The sequence below is a fragment of the Podarcis cretensis genome, assembly GCF_951804945.1.
Source record: "Podarcis cretensis genome assembly, chromosome: 6".
NCBI classification, from domain to species: domain Eukaryota; kingdom Metazoa; phylum Chordata; class Lepidosauria; order Squamata; family Lacertidae; genus Podarcis; species Podarcis cretensis.
Genome location: NC_137175.1, coordinates 78,366,445 through 78,388,360, shown reverse-complemented (window position 1 = coordinate 78,388,360; position 21,916 = coordinate 78,366,445). Strand labels below are relative to the sequence as shown.

At 38.2% G+C, this 21,916-nt stretch overlaps 1 protein-coding gene across 1 annotated transcript in view; it reads left to right on the top strand.

Annotated features, from left to right (window-relative positions):
- CCDC18 (coiled-coil domain containing 18) overlaps nucleotides 1–21,347 on the top strand; it is a 29,903-nt gene extending 8,556 nt beyond the window's left edge. The window contains exons 7-29 of the mRNA XM_079981069.1: nucleotides 1,753–1,849; nucleotides 2,737–2,858; nucleotides 3,851–4,160; nucleotides 5,480–5,562; nucleotides 5,660–5,811; nucleotides 5,976–6,193; nucleotides 7,766–7,876; nucleotides 8,184–8,315; nucleotides 9,035–9,169; nucleotides 9,496–9,573; nucleotides 11,640–11,756; nucleotides 12,819–12,986; nucleotides 14,053–14,195; nucleotides 14,634–14,797; nucleotides 15,113–15,326; nucleotides 15,416–15,515; nucleotides 15,675–15,791; nucleotides 16,469–16,612; nucleotides 17,194–17,397; nucleotides 17,616–17,753; nucleotides 18,336–18,524; nucleotides 19,249–19,684; nucleotides 21,021–21,347. Of these exons, the coding sequence (XP_079837195.1) occupies nucleotides 1,753–1,849; nucleotides 2,737–2,858; nucleotides 3,851–4,160; nucleotides 5,480–5,562; nucleotides 5,660–5,811; nucleotides 5,976–6,193; nucleotides 7,766–7,876; nucleotides 8,184–8,315; nucleotides 9,035–9,169; nucleotides 9,496–9,573; nucleotides 11,640–11,756; nucleotides 12,819–12,986; nucleotides 14,053–14,195; nucleotides 14,634–14,797; nucleotides 15,113–15,326; nucleotides 15,416–15,515; nucleotides 15,675–15,791; nucleotides 16,469–16,612; nucleotides 17,194–17,397; nucleotides 17,616–17,753; nucleotides 18,336–18,524; nucleotides 19,249–19,656 (3,544 nt within the window). The 3' untranslated portion in view covers nucleotides 19,657–19,684; nucleotides 21,021–21,347. The remainder of the gene's footprint in view (nucleotides 1–1,752; nucleotides 1,850–2,736; nucleotides 2,859–3,850; nucleotides 4,161–5,479; nucleotides 5,563–5,659; nucleotides 5,812–5,975; nucleotides 6,194–7,765; nucleotides 7,877–8,183; nucleotides 8,316–9,034; nucleotides 9,170–9,495; nucleotides 9,574–11,639; nucleotides 11,757–12,818; nucleotides 12,987–14,052; nucleotides 14,196–14,633; nucleotides 14,798–15,112; nucleotides 15,327–15,415; nucleotides 15,516–15,674; nucleotides 15,792–16,468; nucleotides 16,613–17,193; nucleotides 17,398–17,615; nucleotides 17,754–18,335; nucleotides 18,525–19,248; nucleotides 19,685–21,020) is intronic.
- Nucleotides 21,348–21,916: the final 569 nt, after the last annotated feature.

Below are 21,916 nucleotides of genomic sequence, written 5' to 3'. Positions count from 1 at the left end.
TTATATTACATTTAGTAAATCCTAGTTTAAGCATTTCAAACCTTGATCCAAAAAGGCCTGAACTGAAATATAGTTGCCTATGCATAGATACATCAAGGCTGTTAAGAGGTCATTTCCTCCTGGAGAGATACTGGAAGTAGTCTGTGGTATATGAGTGCTATTCAAATAAATAATTGCACAAGTGGAACTACTTCACTTGCACAATGGGACTATCCCCCTTCCTCTCACAGGCACTGCATGCTATCCCAAAACCTATTCTGGAGGCTTGGTAGACCCCTCCCCAGAACAAATTTAAGAGGCATGTGGGGAGGGGGAAAAAGACTCCTTGCACAAGCTGAGGTTATTCTACTGGTGCAAGAAGTTACTTAGCACTACTTTTGAGTACACCCCTGTGTGTTTCTACCCCTGCCCTATTCTGCTCCCTATGGGGAGAAGTGAATGACTGAACCAATAGATTCCATATTAAGTTGACCATTGAGTCTCCCTTACAGTGCAGCATGAATGGATCAGGGAGATATCAAGTTAAAGTTATCTTCTCCTGGTTTCTTCTTGTGTCAGGAGCAAGGAAGGGACTGCATAAAAGCATGTTCCTGAAGCCCACTCCCAATTTCCAGGAAATAAATCATGTCAAAACAAAACCCTAGAACAGAGGTGGGGAGCCTTTTTTTATGTGAATGGCCATTGAGCCATGGGAAAAGTCAATTGGGTTGGAGCCAGTGGTAGACAGAGACAAAGCCAAAAGTGGGTGGTTTACAAGAATACTTAATTCGTGCTCTGTATGTGCACAGGAGATGGTAGTCAAGGTGCAATTTGAGTTCCACTTGCTGCTTTGCCTTTTGTGCCCTCCTGTGTGCCAAGTGAAGCATGCCAGCCAAATTGTTGCTTGGCTTTCAGCCCACTCTTGGCTTCCCAGATGATATAGGCTGAGGGACAAGTTGTGCCAATGGACAGGCTGAGTGGAGGAGCCCAGAAGGAGTTAGAGAGATGAGTGTCCGGCTGTGGCCCAATGTTCACCACAGCCAGAACCCAGAGTGGATCAGATGTTGCTGTAGCCAGAGTGTCCCTTTCTGGATGAAATTGATCAGCAGGGTGAATAGGACTCATAGGCTGTGAGTTCCCCAGCCTTAGACAGAGTAGATCAGGGTTCTTGCAGCGTTCCCTGATAGCTTTAACTATGTTTGCATATCCCCATTACCTCTATATATCTGTCAGTGCTGTGGAAATAAATTAGCAGTGCATAATTATCATAGAGTTTTATGTTTTCAGTATTGCAGGGAGTATTTATTCTCATATTTTAGATGTGATGTATTTCACCTTTCTTTAGTGGTTGAATCATTTATTGCTTGGAAAATGATGAAGAAATAAAATGCACCCAGTCTGCTTAATTCATTGCTGTCATTCAGCGAAAGGCATACATGTTTTTCTCAGCGTTCAAACTGGAGAACGCTGTTGTGCTTCATGACATTCAAATGCTTAACTGTTCCTATGAAGGAAATGCTCAGCAAATACTAATTTTCACTGTTAATGCTCCGATGAAATATTTACATCTGTAAACCTTGTCGTGTAAAATATCTATAATGCCATTTATTAAGGTGCAGTTGAATGAAACTAAAGGCTAAAAGCGAATGTCTGTTACCGTGTGTTGTTTTTTTTACAATGTTTTATGTTCCAAACCTTTGATATTGTGAGTATAATATTATACCATTACTTCACTTGGTTTGTTTAAAACTGCCATACCTTTTTCATTTAAAGAACTGAATGTCAAAGAAATGAAGCTTTGTTTAATGCTGAGGAGCTGACAAGAACTTTTAAAAAATACAAAGAGAAAATAAGTGAAAAACTGGAAAAGGTAAGATTTGACTAGAAAATGTCAATCATTTTAATAGCGTTTGATGTGTATTTGTCTCAGTGTTAAGATCCTGTCTCAGTGCTATAATTATTCATGTTCTTCTAGCATGCTCCTATGTCTTTAACTATAGCCTGACCAGCAGAAATCATCTTTGTGCCAAGAAGAGCATAATTCCCTTAATTTAACCACCAGGTTCACTGTTAAGGGCACAGGAGCACAACCTAGTCCTGGAGGGAAGCAACTCTAGCTAAAACAGCCCATTCAGTTGCATTGGAAGAAATGGTTTTCTTTACACATATTATGAATAGTTGTAGTTTTAGACAGCTTGTAACTTTAATTACTGCTGAGCAAATTCAGTGCTGACATAACCTTTTGAGTCTTAGTACCAATAAAATTTGAATCAATATTATGTCATAGCTACAAAAGCAAAATTATATTTATAGGCAAAGGCAATCCTGTGCCTGCTCCAGTGATATCTTGGAGGTCAGGAGGTGGGGCGAACCCTTCATTTACATCAAATAGCAAAATAGTATCATGCAGCACCTGAAAACCTTTTTGTCCCGGCTTTGGATTATACTAATTCAAATGTGTTGCCAAGATGCCATTCTGATGCAATCAATAGCAAAGTGGCAAAAAGTAAATTATCTGGTTGCTGTCTCCTGACCTGGACAAACACAGAGACCAATTCTTTGATCTTTGCACATCTTAGGTTCCAGTTGTATTTATATAATTTGGGTAGTGGGAACAATGGGACAGAACATTTCTATTCCCTCCCACACCAGTGTAGATTTTCACTGAAGAAGATTCTGAAAACAGGACTGTAGCCTTAACTTTTCCCCTCTAATAACAGATTAAGTATTGCTGATAACTGTCTTCTTTTTACTCAGGTTCAGGAAGAAGAGCAAACTTTAGAAAGAAATTTAATGAATTGTGTGAAAGAGAAAGAAAAATTGCACGCAAAATGCAATAGCTATAGGAGTGAGCTTGAAAGCACAAAGGAACAAGTGAGGTAAAACGTTTCACCTTTGACACCTCCACATGGAAAACATTGATACATGATCATTTTTTTAATGGGTATTTGGTTCATGAAGTACTCCGACCTTGAGCTAATGTCACAACACTATGTGACCAGCTCAATCTATGTGACAGATGACAAAGCAGCAAAGCTGTAATGTGATTGATTTTTCCAAACAAAGTTTTCTCAACCCATCTCACGTTGGGAGGGATCAGTTTGACTGCACAGTGGAACAACTGGATGACTGTTTAGTCCAACAGTCGGCATGTATTTTTACTAGAAGTGATTTGTTTTCTCAGTTCTTGTCTGTTCTGCCACTAGGCAGCAGCCACAAGGTCACTCTCAAGTGGGTGGTAAGTTTGTCCTGTTGAGGCAGGAAACAAAATCCATGGAACCTCTGATTGACCCTTCCCTACAGTGACACTCCCCCCCACCTTGATGCTTCCTTCCGATAGAAATCATAGGTTTCGTAATTTTAATAAGAAATCACGGATTGTATCCAATGGTGGCTTGATGCTTCCAGCAGTGCAGCACAAGGCACCCCATCTTCATATTGTTCTAAAGAAAGCAAAAGTCTGGCCTATTTCTCAAAAGCTTTTTTTTTTAAAAAATCCATTCTGTAAGACAACAAATGCAAAAATAATTGAAGCCCCATAGATTTCAACTTATGAAACAAGAAACTGAAACACAATTTTTCTAGCTTAAAATGGCTTATGGAAATTGAACTTAATACTGTTGAGATGCTCCAGCTCATTATCTGCTTCACTTTTTTTATTTATACTCAGATTTTCCTTGTGATTTTGATCACCCTATATTTTTGTTTTAAATTTTAGTTTTTAAATCCATGGTGTTTGCAGTTAGAAAATATGCAGAATTAAATCCAGAAACATGCTAGTTTTTTAAAAAATAAAGTATTTCTGGTGCAGTAGATTTTTTTGCCCCCCCCCCCCCCCCCGTTGAACCTTTCTCCTTTTGTATTTGTTTAGACAATTAACTGAAGAGAATAGTATTGGAAAAGAAAATCTAAGAGGTGTGGAAGCCAAATGTGCTGAAATGGAAGTGCAACTGAAGCACTCTCAGCAGAATATCCTGAAGCTCGAAAATAAACTTCAGGTCCAAGACACAGTACTTGAAGAAAAGAATACCCTATTGCATGAAATTGCTAGCTTAAAAGCTCTTGTTGCACAGCAAAATGATCACCTCAAGTTGTATCATCAAGAAATTGAGAATTCAAGAACTGAACTAAAAACCTTAGAAAATATTATTTCCCAGTTGTCTCATAGTTCACCAAGAGAGGTACAGTAACCTTTTTATTTTTTGTTACTGTCAGCAGACTAAATATACACTGGATGAAATGCAAAGCCTGTGTGTGCAAGGGAGGAGCACTTCTATTTATGCACAGAGGAAGGGGCAACAATGTCTTCTAATAGTAACCCGCCTGTCATTTATGCAGGGCATTTCACAGGGTCCTCAAACTTGGAAGTGAACTGTGGGAGGATACAGAGGGCAGCTTCTAAAAGGGGAAGCTTTATAAGCACCTCTGCATACAAGAACATCAGTACCCCAGTGTTTGTTAAAGTTTTTATAGTTCATTATTGAAGAAGAAGAATACATTTTAAAGGGGCCGCTGCTTGAATAGAACATTCATCTAAATTCCAAGCACTGGACTGACTATTGCTGTGTTAAAAGAATATAGAGTAACCTGTTTTATTGGATCTTGCACCGGAACAGTGTTCATTGATTTCTACTCTTATTAAGGGTTGTTTCAAGCACTGCAATCTATCTACATAGTAAACACATTGATGTCAGAATTGGTTTGTTAGTTTGGATTTTGGTTATATAGTCTAGGAAGCGATAATTGAGCAATGACTTGTCTCCAGAATAGACCACAATTTCTTCCTTGAAGAAGGAAGTACCTTGAAGTAGCTGCTGCTACTTCACATACTCATGTTGAGTAACTCTTCTCATTGTCCCCTGAAAGGTTTGCCTCAAAGGAAATATCCCCACGTTTCTCATTTTTACCTAGCTTTGTGTGCTACACATCCTTCCCTTAATTGAATAAAGCTTCTATAACTCTCAAATAGAGCAGTGCACCCTGAACAAGTTCTTAGGATGCATTACATCAGTGGTTGCAACCGATGCAATTGTCTGAAAAGCAATCTGCTAATCAAGAGGCAGAGATGATGGAATATCAACCACAATCCCAGTCCCTTGGTCACACAGATTTTGATTTATAATCTTGGCATAAGTGTGAAAGCTAATAATGGGGGAAGTAGATCAGAAATGACAATGGTGGAGAAAGCTAAGCAATTTTCTTTTCCCATCTATGTCACATTTTATGTTACTTTTTAAACATCGGCCAAGTTTTGCAGTACTGAAAAGTGGCTTGCAATTTGATGGCCTGTTGCATAACCTTGGGTCTTCACTAGAGTTAAGCACTTTTAATTCCTGCCAGGTTCACTGGAAGAGCACGTGCTTAATCCTAACTCTGTTGAGATAAGGAGAATTTAAACATTTTTAGTTTGGGTTGGGTGGTAGAGATTAAAGTTCCTCAAATAATGACCGATTATGCCATAAACAACATTTTTATATGTCTTTCCCCCCTAAACTTGCAGGCTAGTCATTCCATGCATCATTCTAAAGAAGCATCATGTCCCAATTGCTGTGATTTAAGTAGATCCCTGATAGAAGAGCTAAGGTATTATATTTTAAGCTGAAGTAATTGCGTGCATTTGTAACAAGTGTCAAAAAAGAAAGGAAGAATACAACTGCTCTCCCTTCTTTCTTTTTCCTAGATTAAAGCTGACAATGAAAGAAGCATTGATTCAGCAATTTCAGGCAGAAACTATGACCAGTAATCCATGTCAAGATCTCTTTGATGAAAGTGAGAGACAAGAATTGAATGGTCTAGAAATTGAACCGGTAAAATTGACAGGAAACCAAACAGGTATGCATACTATAATATACAATAGTTGAAACTGTACAGTTTCTTCTGGTATGGATTGTTGCTTCAGAACAATCTGCTGAGCAGTAAGAGCATGCACGCCTGCTCCTGTAATTTAAAGATTTTATAAATCAGTACCCTTAGACACATGTGTTTCTTTTGTGAAGAGAGAAAACACCAACAACTGGAACTTGTCGCTAAGCAGTTTGAAAAGGTCAAGCAAAGATTGCATGGACAGTTAGAAGAACTACGTACTAAACTGGAAAAATGTGAAGCTGAAAATTCATTTTTAAAGGAGACCATGGCCCAGCGAACTAGTCAGTTTCAAACAATACAGGATGAACTGTTGGAGAAAGCTGCAAAATCTAGTAGCTTGGAACGAGAAGTAAGTAGAAATGAAGAAGTCTGTATTCTTAGGAGCTCTCTAGAGCCTTATCCAGTGCTGCAGCCATGTGTTTCCTCCTCCTCTCCTGTCCCCTCCAGCCCACTGTACACCCTTAAAATCAGCGTTGGAGGGTATGGAGACCTTCCAGAGATTCTGGAGGTGCGTGTTGGAAAACAAGTTCTTTTTATGTTGTGAACTGCCCTGAGATCTACAGATGGAGGGCGGTATACAAATTTAATAGATGGTGATGATTATGACAACAACAACGATTTTGCTACTGGAACTATAATACTGTAATAACATTTTTTTTATTTATACTCCACCCATCTGACTGTGTTGTCCCAGCTGCTTTGGGTGGCTTCCAACATATATATAAAAATAAAACATGACACATTAAAAGGCTTCCCTATACAGGGATGTCTTCTAATGGTTAAAAAGTTACTCATTTCCTTGGCATCTGATGGAAGGGGGTTCCACAGGGTGGGTGCCACTATCGAGAAGGCCCTCTGCATGTACACGTACAACGCCTTGGGTACAACCCACAGTTTTTAATTTCATATAGTTCCTACTGTGAAAGGCTATGCTGTTTCTGGAGGAAATATCATTGGAGGAAATGACAGCATACAAATCAATATGGCTAATTTGACCCAACATCCCCCAACGCCTCACACACACAAACAAAAGTCACTGCAATCAGCTGTATGCAACCAACCATGATCTGGGCCCTCCAATCTCTTGCACCGCCAACAAAATCAATCAACCTATTTATGTGATGCTAACACAAAAACTCCGCACATACAGTATGCAATAGAATGAAAAATCACTAGCCCCCTTCTTTCTCCCACCTCCCTCTCCCCACTTCTCTCCCCAACCTCACAATGCCTATGATGGCAGTGTTTCACACCCAATGTAAACAACCCATAGAAAGGACTCTGAATTGAAACAGATATGATATACGTACCTTTGTTATCCATGAAAATCTTTTAATAAAAACATTTTTTAAGGCCCTAATCATATAGTGGCACCTCTTTGATTGTTACAGGAAAAGCGCCTCTGCAGCACCCTAAAGGTGTAATTCATCTAGAGATCCTATCCTTGGAACATTCCTTCTTTCACAGTGATAGTTCCTCTTGGAATTGGATTGCTGAGGTTGGCACCTGCAATCCAGCTTAGCAGCTAACTAGATGATTAGACAAAGAATGCCCAAAGTACATTGTAGTGTTTGTGGCATAGTCCCACAAGACCCAATGCAGTACAGTAGCAATATATTTTGTTCGCATGTCATGCCAGGGAGCGGGGTGCAATCCATTTCATCCGTGATACTTGATTGTGGGAAATGAAAAATGTCTAGTGAAACAATAGAGCATTCCTGGGTGATGAGGTGACTTGTGAATGTGCGTTGCACAAAGTTTTTTTCTTTAAGGTGTGGACAGAAGGAGTTGTATTATCACTGACATTTTATGAAGCGCATGTGACATTCATGGAAACACTTTTAATAATTTCACCATTGTTTATGCTAAAAATCTTTCTTATTTAGCCTGTGTGTTCTCAGTTTATATATTTTCTTTGTAGGCAGCAAGGAAATCCTCTAGGCTCTCAGCCCTTGAAAAACAGCTGGAAGAAAAGACTCTTGCTTACACAACTGCTGCTGAAAAAAATACTGAGCTGGAACGGGAATTAGTGGTAAAAGTCCTATTACCTATTCACAGCTTCTTGGGATGGAAGGAGATGTATTTACATATGTAATTTTATATCAAATACACCAACAGGCATTAGCGTTTTCAGAGTTTATCTCTAACGTGATTTTTAGCAAGCAAATTGTTTTACTTTAAGTGCTTTCAAACAGTGCAGTACAATGCAATTTCTGTTTATACTGTTTTTTAGATGCACTTTGGTTTGTTATATGACATAACGTGGCACTGAAAGATCCATATAATTTTCCACTGAAGCATTAATTTATGCAGCTCAATAATGAGGTTGTTTTTCCTAGGAAGTGAATGCTCAGCTTCACAGCTTAGAAAGAAACTTCAATGAGGAACGTGGGCACTTAGCCACAGTGCTTAAAAAAACAAAGATGATTCATCACGAGCATCAGAAAGAATTGGAAAAGCAGATTGAATTGGTAAGCTTCTAATTTGTATAGTATTTTTCCCCCAGTTCCTAAATATTTTGGTGATCTCTTAATAAAAGATTGAGTGTCTCTCCCATGCTGCCTTTGTGCTCGATGCATACATATAAGATCAGTCACATGTGAGAGGCCACTTGAAATTTAAGTGTAAGGAAGTAGCTTCAGGTGGCAAGTTGTTTCTGAGAGTTAGCTCAGATTTTGCCCTGGTGTTCTTTCCAGCTACAAAAATAATTCTGAAGCAGCAATAGGCTGCAGACATTGAGCTGAGTGAAGGGAAAGCCTTCCCAAAAATGTTCATAAAGGCACAAACCTACTTTCACTGATGGATGATTTGTTATCTCCCCTGCACTTTCAAGAAGCAACTCCATCAAAAAATGAAAATGTCATCGAGGACTTTCAGCTCTCTCCCTAAATTCAGCATACCACAGAACTTATAGCTGCAGAACATTCTTTAGTAAATACCTCCAGACATACAGTTTTACTCAGAGTAGACTTACTGAAATTAATTAACATGGCTTGTTTAGGCCCATTAGTTTCAACAGGTCTACTCAAAACTTACTTGAATGCCACACATAAATATATTGTTAGCGACCCTGTTATAATGAGTATCATGTCAATGTAGCCAATATATGTAACCAATTGTTGCAGCTATATTATTTGTCATTCTCTAACAAATACTTTATGGGTCAATAACTAATTCTTCTTTTTAATAGCTTGAGTCTCGACTAGAAACGAGATGCCAGCAATTCCATGAGCAGGAGAACACAATGTCACTTTTACAGCAAGATATCTTATGTAAACAACGTCAGATTGAATCACTAGATCTAATGCTAATAGAAAGCAAAGAGGTATCTTTTTTGTCTTGTTTTTTGAGGGCTGCTTGCAAAATACTCAGGGGTTTTTTTTTTCATATGGTCATTCCCGGTGCTGTGTGTTGTTGCTTCAGAAAGTGCTGCTGGCATGCTCTGTGGCAGCAGCAAAATCTTAAGATTTCCTCAGGGAGGGGAGATGAGTTTACACAGTCCTTGCGCAGGGCTTCTGCTGTCAGGATTTATTAGTTCCATCACTCCTGCTGAGTTTATTTTTCTTGGTGGACTAGTATTTTTTAAAAGTGAACTGTAAAATCATGTTTTAAGGTGGTATGTTTTCTTCTTTTGATGCTGTATTCAAACAGGAAATGGAAAATCAGAAAACCAAGAAAGAGGAAGCAATAAGGATATTACAGAGCCAATTTACTGAGGAAACAATCAAGGTATGTACACTTCCTTTTCTTTTTTGTCTTCTTGTGACTTCTCATGTCTTGCAATATTTTATTTCATAAAATTTATACACCTCTGATCCTAAAAAAAAAACCTCAAAATGATTTACAAGAAGTTTAAGCAATAAAATCAAGAAACGTTTGCTAATGCATTTTGAAACCTGCAAAAGTTAACATACAAACAGATTAAAATTGACTTATTAATTTAATTAGCTTCTTAAGCATCTTGGTAGGCTTTCTGTTCCTTTCTTTGACCAAAATTTTAAAATATTTATACTGAAGGCTCTCTTTCCCATCAATTAATCTCCTTATTTCATTATGAAAGGGAAGAATTTAAGAGTGAGTACCTTGAAATGATTTTTTCCTTAGGCACCAAAGCAATGTTTGAGCTATTTAAATTTGTAAAGAAAAACCCCTTGTGATTCTATGTTTATACTTATATCTGTTATGGTTTATTAAACTAATCCTTAATATTATTATTTTCCAAAAAATTATTGGTTTTCACAAAATTATAAACAAACAAACAAATAGACAAACAAACATAAATCATAATCTTATTAAAATTACTCTTATTAACATTGTTAAGTGACTTCCTCACTTTCCCTTGGTTGAATTTCAATGTATATCCTTTTAACGGTTTTCCAAATCAAAGTTCTTATAAACTTAATCAGTTAACATCATTCTATCATATCAATTCAGCATTAAACATATTAATTCATCACTTAACTTGAATATAAATCCTGAGCCGATATAGTACTTGCAAGCTATTTCCAATTAATTTAACTTAATGTATTTAACTAAATAATCATTAAATTTCGTCCATTCTTCCTGATCTCCTCCTTCTGGTTGCAGACTCTTCTGCTCAGGTCAGCTAGCTCCGAAAAATCCATCATCTTTATCTGCCATTCTTCTACAGTTGGTACTTCTTGCATTTTCCACTTCTTAGCTTGTAAAATTCGAACAGCAGTTGTGGCATACAAAAATAGTTTAACATCTTTCTTGGGCAATTCCAGACCAGTTATTCCAAGAAGAAAGGCCTCTGGTTTCTTTATGAATGTATATTTCAACATTTTTTTCAATTCATTATAAATCTTTTCCCAGAAGTCTTTCACCTTGGGGCAGGTCCACCACATGTGAGAAAAGGTTCCTTCCTTTTCTTTACCTTTCCAACATAGATTATCACAATTATGATAGATCTCTGCTAGTTTAACAGGAGTCAAATACCATCTATACATCATTTTCAGTTAATATTATTATTTATATAGCATGATCACAGTACAAAACACTATACATGCTAACAATCATCACAGGCAGGCCTCTGCCCCGAAGAGCTTACAATCTAGATTTTTAATCATGGAGCTGGCAACAAAAAACGGGGAGGGAAGAAAGGCAAGGATGATTAAGAATGAATATGAACAAATGTACACATACATTTATTTTCCTTATGGGCTAAATAACCAATAGAGTTCCAAACATAATCACATGATACTTTTGCCCCATTTCCCACAACCCACAGAAAAGAATGTTTGAGGGAGAGAATGAGACATCCTATAACATTCTGTCTGTATAACCTACAGACAAGAATCACAACATTAGGGTTCTTGTAATTTTAATTTATTGCACTGATGAGATTATGCCAGGGTTATTTTTGAGTCCCTGGAATACTGCACTGTGAATCCTGATGAATTCCTTCTGCTGCATAGCTATTAGAGGTGCAGGTGAGCTACAGCTGAAATGTTTCTTTTTCTCCGAGGTATAATAAATTAATAAGTACTGCACCACATTCAACTTTAATTTGTGAAAAACATTTGTGGTGTGGGTGTGCAAACATGCAATTACTTTCTTATGGCTTCATTTTAAAATGTTGTGCTGTTCAAAGATGTGCTCAGATATTGTTATTTTAAAGAACTGGTTTACATTTCTGCCAGTATATTAACTAAAACTACATTGGCTTTGTACCCATAACAAAAAGTAGCATATTTTATTGCAATTTTAGGTTCTGGGGGTGTTTCAGAAGAGCAATTCTTTCCCAAATTTTATCTCCCTTTGATTCTCATTAGGTCAGACAGCTACAAGCCGCACTAGATGACTGCAAGGAAGATCTCGCGGTATATTTAAGTAATCTCGAAGAAAGTAAAGTGTTATTTGAAAAACAGCTGGCAAAGAAAAATGACGAGGTAAACTTTTTTGATGCCTACGTCATTAATGCCTACATTAGAGCATTAATGTGTGCATGGGCCATTTTTATGTGAGCACATTTGTGCAGGTTCATCCACCTGTGAGTGCTTTCAATTTTATGTTTCCAAAATCTGTCATAATGTTTCTCATTCAAATTAGTGAGAGGTGCTTGCTGGGGTGTATTCATTCTATCTGCTGTTTCTTCCCCTCACTCAGTACTTTCCCACCCTCTGCGAGTTCTGGAAACCCTAGGTCCATTGTGGGTGTGCACATGGGTATTTGTTTATGCACAAGACAAAGACATTGCTCTTAGATTGTTAACAACTTTGTGTTCTTCTGGACATTTTAACTGTCACCCCTCTTTCAGATGGTTCTGATTATGTTAATGCTTTGCAGAGGAGGTGGGGGTGCTTTGCTTAGAATTGTACATTACAATTTGTTTAGTTTTAATTGTTGTGTTTTATATATTGTGTTTTTATATCGTAAGTCCTCTCAAAATTATTTTAGTAGTAAGTGTATAATAAATTTACACACATACACACTTATATTATATTATATTATATTATATTATATTATATTATATTAATATTCCGCCTAAAGGTGGCAGACATGAAGTTGGCCATAATCATGGTAGCTCTATGTGGTGGCATTTGAATCTTTGTTCAGAAAAAAAGCTTTACTTGAGAATTGGCTTAATTGTGGAAAATATTTTACTCGTAGGAAATGTAAGGAAATACGGAAGCATTAAAATCTTCAGTGTGACTTAGGATAGAAAGTGTGCCAGCAGTATTCAGATATAATAATTTAGGATGATTTATTTTAAAATATAAGTAGGTTTTTCCCAAAGTTTCTCCTTTTTTTTTAGATAGATAGAAGCATGTTTTTAAATATAGACCATACTATGTGAATTTGATTTTATACTATAATGAAATTCTGCAATGATGTGTGTTTTAGTAGTAGCTTATGTATGTTGTCAGGCTGCTCTCCTATGAATGATGAAATGGGAGCAAGTTGAGAATGTATCTCAAAGTTAATACTTCATCCTTTTTATTTGTTTCCAGATACAGCGGTTGCACAAAGAAATAAAGTTGAAAAATAACAATCTTCAGTCAACTAGTGAACAAAACTTCATTCTGCAGCAAACACTGCAGCAGCAGCAGCAAATGTTAAACCAGGAAACCATTAGGAATTGTGAATTAGAAGACAGCCAAATTAAGCTCCAACAGCAGGTACATAGTGATCAGTAAAGGATTTATATTGTCCATGTTACTATTTGATACACTTTCATGTACCGTGTATATTTGGGAAACAAAATTATGTTATGGCATATGCTGCTCTTGAAATTGCTTTCTCTATCAAAATAGTTTCCTATGAAGTGTGAGGGGCTACTGTTTGAGGAACACGTGCCTAAAGCCCTGTTGGCCTTATAGAATTAGTTTGTTTATTTAGATATTTGCCACTGGATGTGGTCTATAAAGGCACAAGTGCAGCATAGGTCTGTACACATTATATCCTGCCGTCAGATTTGCAAAATTCACATACACAGGATTAGGCAAATGGCACAACTTTTTTTTCCCTGAAGTTTGTAAAAGCTTATTTGCATACTAATAGCCTGTTGCTATAGTTACAGTACAATCTTATGCATGATTATTTAGAAGTCCCACTGTGTTTGTTGGAGCTTATTCCTTAGTTAAGTGTTTTTAGGAATGTGCAAATATGCACTTCCCTGCTTTAGTTTCATTTTGTTTGAGTGATGTTTTACAATCCATATAATGCATTGTGTCCATTATATGGAAGCTTTATACTTTTCATTGATACCAATAAAAATTGACTTTAGGGTAGTGGTACCACTTGAGCAGTCTCCAAGCCATCAGTTCCACAGCAGTCTTGTTACATTAAAATTAACTTCTCTGTTGCAACTGGTTTCTGGTAATTCTTCAGTAGTTTTATGCCTTAGTTGCCTTTTGACTGGAGAATTATGCTCTATACCTGTGAATCAGAAGGTGAACGGACAGTAATTTTTTTTTAATTGGACATGTATCTTGAAAATTATTTCCAAAGGAGAGGAACTTTATCCATTGGGCAAACAGTAATCAAAGGCCTTTAAGATAAAGCTAGATACACAAACTTGCACATGTGTATATTTGTTTGTGGTTTCAGGGGATGTATACCTGCAAATGCTCTTTCTTGGCTTTCTCTCTAAACTTTGGATAAGTAAATAAATATTGAATAGCCTAACAGTGCTGTTCTGTGTATGTCTACACACTTACCTCTATTAAATCCTTTTAAAAATAGGTATTAAAATTAGAGCAAGAACTTCAAAAACAGAAGGAAATTATGGAGGAAGAGTTGAGAAAAACTACCGAGAATCTCCATTTAGTCTCTGAAGAAGCTGATTTGAAAAGACAAAAAATAGCAGAACTCACGGGCACAATCAGGTAGGTTCTCTTCTATACTGCATATATCATTACTTTTAAATTCTTTTTCTGAATGTATCATCTTTTGAAAGAAGAGGATTCCAGAACAGAACTTTTTAAGCAAGTTAGTTCAAACATTAAGGGCCTGGTAGCTTAAGCCCACCTTCCTCAACTTGCTGCACTCCAGACTTCAAGGACTACAACTCCCATCAGTTGTGCAGGCTGGGGCTGATGGGAGTTATGGTTCAAAACATATAGAGGGCAACACTTTGGGGAAGGCTGGTATAAGCTATTGTGCTGTTGCAGACCCATCTTACTTGGAGACAGATACATAGTTCCAACTTCTTAAATACTCAAGTTCAAACTCAGTGTGCCGTAGATCTATATTTTGCTCAGAATAGCATGACGAACATGCTTATTTCAGTTACTGATTGAGATTTTCTAATTCTGCTTGTTTAGGCAAATTAAGATAGAGATGGATCAATGTAAAGATGAGCTAATAGACATGGAGAAAGAGTTAGTTCACTTAAGACGAGATGGTCACGCTAAAGCATCGCAGCTGGGCCACTTGGAAATGACTTTGGAGGAGAAACATGAAGAACTGCAGAAAAAGACGCAGCAAGGTAATCTCTTTACTGTGCTTTTTCAATGCAAAGGCCACACATAACTACTTTGAAATGAATGTGATGTGTTTCTCAAGGATAATACACATTGGAATGGTAAGCCTACATGAACGAAACTGACAGGGAACAGGGCTGTAGAATCTTTGCAGAGCTGTCTAATATGTATGACTAGCACAGATGCTAGCTTTTTCACTGCTAGAACACAGTCGTGAATTCAGTATGTAGTCCTCAGTCTACACACACACACACACACACACACACACAAAAAAAAAACACACACTTAACATCCTTTTCTGCTTTCCATATGCACTACAGTGAAACAGTTAGAAGATAAATTGCTTCAAGCTGAGACACAGCAAAAGGATTCTGAGCAGAAAATAGGAACACTGGAGACTGACTTGCAGAATGCCACTGGGAAGCTAAAAACTAGTTTGAGACAACTGCAAGAACTTCGGAATATGCTACAGGAAACACAGTTGGCTCTGGAGGAGAAGTATGCTGCTATCGAGAATTTAACAGAAGAACTAAGGTAGGCTGAACCCTTGTTACTGAGCTTCATCACCATTGTGAACTAGTACTTTGGAAACCTTATGCTTTATTTTTAAATTTAAATTGCAGAGATTGCAAGGATGAACTTGAGAACAAAAGGCAAGAACTCCTTGAGATGGAAAAGATACTAAAAGAAAGGAATTGGGATTTGAAACAAAGAGCAGCTCAGGTTAGAACTTTATCAGTATAATTTATGAATTTGGAGAAGCCTCATACATGTTTTGGGGGCCTAAGTGATAACCACAACTCTGTGGTGCATAATTTCATACATGGTAAGCAACTTCTAATTCTTGTTTAATGTTTCTGCCTTCTCTCTCTCCCTTTTTAGGTTACACAGTTGGATATGTCAATTCGTGAGCACAGGGGAGAATTGGAACAAAAAATAATTAAATTAGAAGGAAATTTGGAAAAAGCAGAGTTGCAGATCAAGGAATGCAACAGACAGGTGCTTTGATTATCTGTTGTTGGAAAAAAATTATTGTATTGAAGTCAAATGTAACCCTTACTAATATAATAGCTTGCGGAGTTTTGAAGCATGAAACAGTATATGGGCTGTGTGTATCTTAACTAACAATATAGTTTTTTAAACATAGCAATACATGTTGTGCCATTAATGTGCATAAAATTATAACAGTTGCACAAGTAGAACAGTACCATAATCACAAGTGAGTTACAAGAAGGCTCACAGCACATGTTACCTGCCTATACACAATCAGTGCATCAGTGGGACAGACAAAACAGTTACCTGAAACACATTGGTGCTGCAACATTCTTTTGTACCAACCACATAGGTGACCCCCTTTTCCTTTTATTGGTGTCAGCAGTTGCAGGCCCTGCCCATTCTGAGGATGCCTTTTCTGAAACTACATATGTATGAGGGTAAAAAAATGGAAGGGAAGGAGCCAACTTGAACCACAATTAATGAAAATACTATTGCATTAACTAAAGTGGAAGAGTTAAATACTGTCACAGAATCTGCACAACTGACCAACTGTAGATTTTAAACAGAAGTTGTAGAGTAATTCCCATAGTGTATATAAGATGTGCTGTGGGGCTTTTGTTACAATTCCTAAAATAGATAATTCTCTTAATAAGTAATCCTGTCCTACACCCTGTTGCCAGATTGAGAGTTTAGAGAGCAAGCTACAGCATTCCAAAGGTGAACTTCAGGAGAAAGAGTTGAACATCCTCCAACAAGATCAAGAGATAAATCGTCTTAAAAAGGAAACTGGAAGAAAACAGGAAAAAGTAACAGATATTGAGAAAGTAAGTTTTTTATTTGCATAATGATTTTTGTCTGTGACTATAGTCACTATCTGATTTTTTCATCAGCCTAAACCATAAAGGATAGAGAGAAATGCTTCCTGTTCATAAGGAGTTGAATCCAGATTTGCTCTTCTGTAAACAGAAGGCTCCTGCTGAAGGAAGCAAGGGGTATCTGAATTTTTATTTATTTATGAATTTATTATTATTATTAATTATTGCTGAATATACACACACACCTCTCTCTCCCATTCTTCACAGCAGATTTTTATAAGTGCAAGGGCACTTATAAGAAGTAATTAGCAAATATTACTTCCCATGCAAGCAGCTTTTTGTGCTCTTAATCCATCAATTTGACAGTAAGTGTCTATATAGGATTGTGGCATTGTTTGTTTCCCTTCCTCTCATGGTGGTCTTTTAAGTCTCCTAATATGCTACTGATTAGTTATCATAGCGAGGACAGAAGGCTACCTAGATAATGGATCTGATAAGGCATGGCAGCAGAATGGTATGTTAAAAATGGGGGGGGGGGAGGATGTAAAAATGCTTATGTTTTGTTAATGCACATTGTTTACCCCTTTTAGAAGGTGGAGGAACAGGAAAGGTTCATGGCAGAACAGCACAAAGAAATACTTGATTTGGGTCAGCAGCTGAGGCTAGAACGTGAACAGATGAAAAAGGTCCATTTGGAGCTACTGGAAAGTCGCCGTCAACAGGCTCAAGCTCAGAGAGATGTGGATAGGCTCTCTCTTGAACTGGAAGAAGTGAACCACCTCTCGCATGAAAAAGTAACCGTTTTTCATAGTTCTTCCTGTCAACAGAATTGGCCCGATACAGGAGTGTTCCTGTACCCAATTCAATGTGTATTGGGCAGCAACAGCTTCCTCACTTTAATGGGGGTTCATTGGTTCCCTGCAAGCAGAAAGGGAAAGGAGGAAGGAGGACTATATACTACATGCTTAAATATATTGTTGCTGATATTATTCATTTCATAACTGCCTTTTAGGAAAGTCGTACAAATCATTTGGCAGAACAACTAGGGGCAGCTCAGGCACGGGAAGCCCAGTTAGAAGCAAGAATGCAAACGGAGATTAGGAGGCTCTCAGCAGAAATACATTCACTAAAGCAGTCTTATACGTCAGAGGTAAAAACAAAATTGCTTTTACCAACATGTGTTGTATTTTTAGATGTATTAGAACTGAACAGTTAATTTTTATCTTGGAATTTTAGAGACTGGCCGTAGGTTTTGCTTGGCACCTTGGTTTAAAAGGAAAACTTTTGATTCTGGCATTGCAAATAAGGGAGAACATAGGAAGGTCCATTGGCCAACCTACAGTGATTGGCAGTGGCTCTCCGGGGTTTTAGGCAGCGTTCTCTCCCAGCCCTACCTAGAGATGGTGGGGATTAAACCTGTGACCTGCATGCAAAGCAGATGCTGTACTACTCAGCAATAGGCCTTCCCCAATGCTTCAGGACCATTCATCTTTCTCATCCCTTCCCAAACGTAAGTTTAGCTACCTTCATTAAATTACTAAATCAACACTGATAGACGTCACTTTAACAGCAGAACATTTGATTTTGGGGACTGTCATTTGAATTCCGTAATTATGTATCAATTGGGACATTAGCTTAATAAGGCTGTTTGTTCCGTGTCTCTATTATAAGTTTAAATAAACGGATCATAAAGTTTTGAATATATTTTGTTGTCTTACCTTTATCTCTTCAGAAACTCTTACATGAAACAGAGGAAACAAAACGGAAGGAGTCGATATCTAAATCTCATCACCTTTATGGGCAGTTGCAGCAGCTGAAGCTAGACCTGGAAGATGCGCAAGGCACTGTCTGTAATCTACAAGAACAGCTTCAGTCCAGAAATGACATGATTGACGCAGCAAACGAAGCTCTGCTTCTCAAAGTGAGTAAGCACAAGAATGTGTTTTCTTGACATACAAGGCAGTATGGCAAAAAAATCTCCTGTACAAGGAGAAATTAATAAAATTATCCAACTTCACTGATACTTACTACCAAAGATTATTAGCAATTAGGCTTTTGTGAGACTTGAGGGCCAAAGATGGTCCTCCGAGCCTATTTGGCTACTGAGACTCTCCCCAGACCACATCCTGTCTCCCCAGAACCTGCCTCTCAGTGGCCGTACTCTGTATCTTCCTAGAGTACCTTTGCTTGGCTGGAATGTGTCCTTGATGGTGCCTCTTGCTTGGCTAGATGGAAAGGTAGGGGTGTGTGCAAACCTCTGGCTTTTGCATGATAGAATCCAAAGCTAAGAGTTCCATCCATTGCTAAGAGTTCCATCCACTTTTGCCTCTAGCTCAACTCGTGATGGGTGTTCAACCCCAGGGAATGCAACTATGGGACTTAAAAATTTCCCCTGGTTTGGAGCCTGACTAGACATTTTTAGGGGGTGGCTGTTGTTGACCTATGTCTTCCCATTTCCTGGATAATATCTAGAATAAAAAATAGGAAGCCCAATCATGTTCAGTGTCTTCCTGCCCTCTGTAGATGGCAGCCAATGAAGGGAAATGCTGAAAACATTGTCACCGAATGCAGTGCTAAGCTAATATGAAAGACATAATATTTTCTTAATAAAAGTGTTGAGTTATTTGTTTTTGTTACATTTTTAGGAATCTGAAGTAACAAGACTACAAGCTAGAATTGCAGGTCACGAAAGAACAGAAAGCATCAAGCAACTATCAGCCCCACAAAGCATATCCACTCATCAATGGTTAGATCAAGAGCCAGACTTTGACAGGCATTCTCAGAGAAAATCTGCAAGCGCTAATGATCCAAGTTTTAAAGATGATGGAAATCTATTAAAACCGAAAAACATTTTTACAACCAATTCTTTGGTAATTTGTAGGAAGCCAAAAGACACAATTCACGACTCGCCAAAAAGTCCAAATGAATCCTCCTTTGATCCTTTGACACACATTGTGGAAGAGGATGAGACTTGTGATAGCAGTGACTTCCAAACTCTTAGTGGCATGCTAAAATATATCAACAAAGAGATGAGTTCTGAAAATTCTCCATAATTTTCACCTGATGTAAAGGACAATTCAAGTATGTATTTCTGTACCATAGTATTTCTTAGGCAAATAGGAGACAGTGCACTTTGTCTGGAGTTGGGGCAGGGAAATGATAATATTGTTTCCTCTTTGAGTTACATTTTGTGGAGCAAGCATGACTACTAAGATGTGGACAGACTTTACAAATGTATCAAGAGTGCATATAGGGTCCCCCCCCTTTTTTTTTAAGGACACGAGCTCAATCAAAAATAAAAAGCATGATCCTTTGCAGAAGTAAGCAGCGGCGTAGCGTGGGTTGTCAGCACCCGGGGCAAGGCAAGTAATTTGTGCCCCCTAACCCGGGGCAAGGCAAGTAATTTGCGCCCCTAACCCCTAACCTGCCGCCGCTGCCAGCTTCTTGCTGCTGCCTGGACTGGTCGGGTGTGGTTCTCTCCCACGCTCAGCGCTGCGCTGGGCGGCTGCTGCACTGTCCCTCCCCCAGATAGTCCCTCCCTCGCTCTCGCTCCGCTCCGCACCGCAACGCACGCCTGGCACCCTCCATCTCCACAGTGGGCGGCGACCCAGCAGCTCGGATCGGATTCGCATAGCCAGCACTGTGAGAGAGAGTGAGTGAGCCAGGTAGGGGCAGAAAGCTGCGAGTGTGAGCGCGCCCCCCCCAAATGTTGCGCCCGGTGTGGCTGGCCCCCCCTGCACCCCCCACGCTACGCCACTGGAAGTAAGTTCCACTGTTCAATGCTTACCTATCAGGTGAGTGTGCGTAGGAGTGCAGCCTAAACCTGAAAACCGTTTTGAGGAATTTTCTTCTGGACTAGTTTTTACCTGATTGTAATTGCAAATAGAGCATTATGAATAATGTAATGGAATGCTTTTGATAGATAATAGGATATCATCAAGTGCATAAGTTCTGATTTAGACCAGTTAATGCTGTATCCCAAGAGGTGTCCAAAATCATTTATGAGAGCTGTCAGGGTAGGGATGGATCTCTCTGGGTTTGTGATAGTGAGTAGCATGTCATCCACAAATAAGACTATCTCTTGTTCCCTAACAGCTGCATGGATACTGCTGATCTCACTACTGTATATCCATGGGTTGCACAGGTCAGAGGTTCCAAACACAAATAAAAAATTAAGGCTTATTCCATTTCTTACCAGGAATGAGGGGGGCGGGGGAAAGTATCCTATTTGTAAATTACCCAGGAAGACCATAGGATCCTATCAAAGGCCTTCTCTGTATCAAATAAGGGGAGGGCAGTTGGGTAATTATTATGCTTGTTCAAGTACTTAGTGTGAGACCAGTAATTCATTTTAACTAGAACTTGAGGTCTGCATTAATTTCACATTAGTTAATGCCTATGTTAATATCTGTTTCAGGCACAAAGATTGTGAAGTAACAGTGTGCTGGCAAGCAGTCAACCACAGATGGATTTATTGTCTTCATGAATATAATGATGTGCCATTTTATACATACCCTGTATATATGTGAGAAACATAGTGACTCATAATCCCTTCCTATTTATCCCAATTCTATTTTTTTATTACTGCTTTGAAGTAATTTGTACAGTAATAAAGGTGTGGTGTGTTTTTTTTTCTCTTAAAGAGAAATCTGAAGGATCTGGATTTTTAAAAAAACTATTTTCCTGATACTTGAATATTTCATCTAAATGTATTATTATTGAATTAATAAACAAACAATACACATTGTGTTACTTGGCTTTTCTGTTACATATCCACTACTATAGTTACCATGTGAGGGGAAAAATCCATAAATTTGTCCAATTTTTATTTTTTTAAAAAACTGAAAGGCACCAACTTACCTTGTGAATTTTGGGATTGTGTTGTGTGGATAAGTCCTTCCTTTTGTTTTTCTGAACCCAATGCAAATTAATATTATCGGGTGACCCACAGTTATGAGAAAGAGATCAGAGGAATGTATCTCTGGGCAAGCCATGCTATTCATAATTCTATAAGCCTTTCATGTCTGCCTCTCCCTTAGCAATAATGTTCAAATCAAGGGCTATTACATATGCCCTTTTGCTCCTAACAAGCCCCCTTTACGCATGATGAATCTCTTTTTTAAATACACGGCATTTTAAAAAATCTCAGCAGGAATATCTAACAGAAAACAGATATTGCAACACATAACAGAAGGCAAGTTGTTTCCTCTTCTAGATGCTGAATGTGAAGTGTTACATAGCGCATGTTTACATTGGGAAGACCAAGAAACCCCCAGCCCGGCCTGCCTCCACCATACATTCTTTGATAGCCTT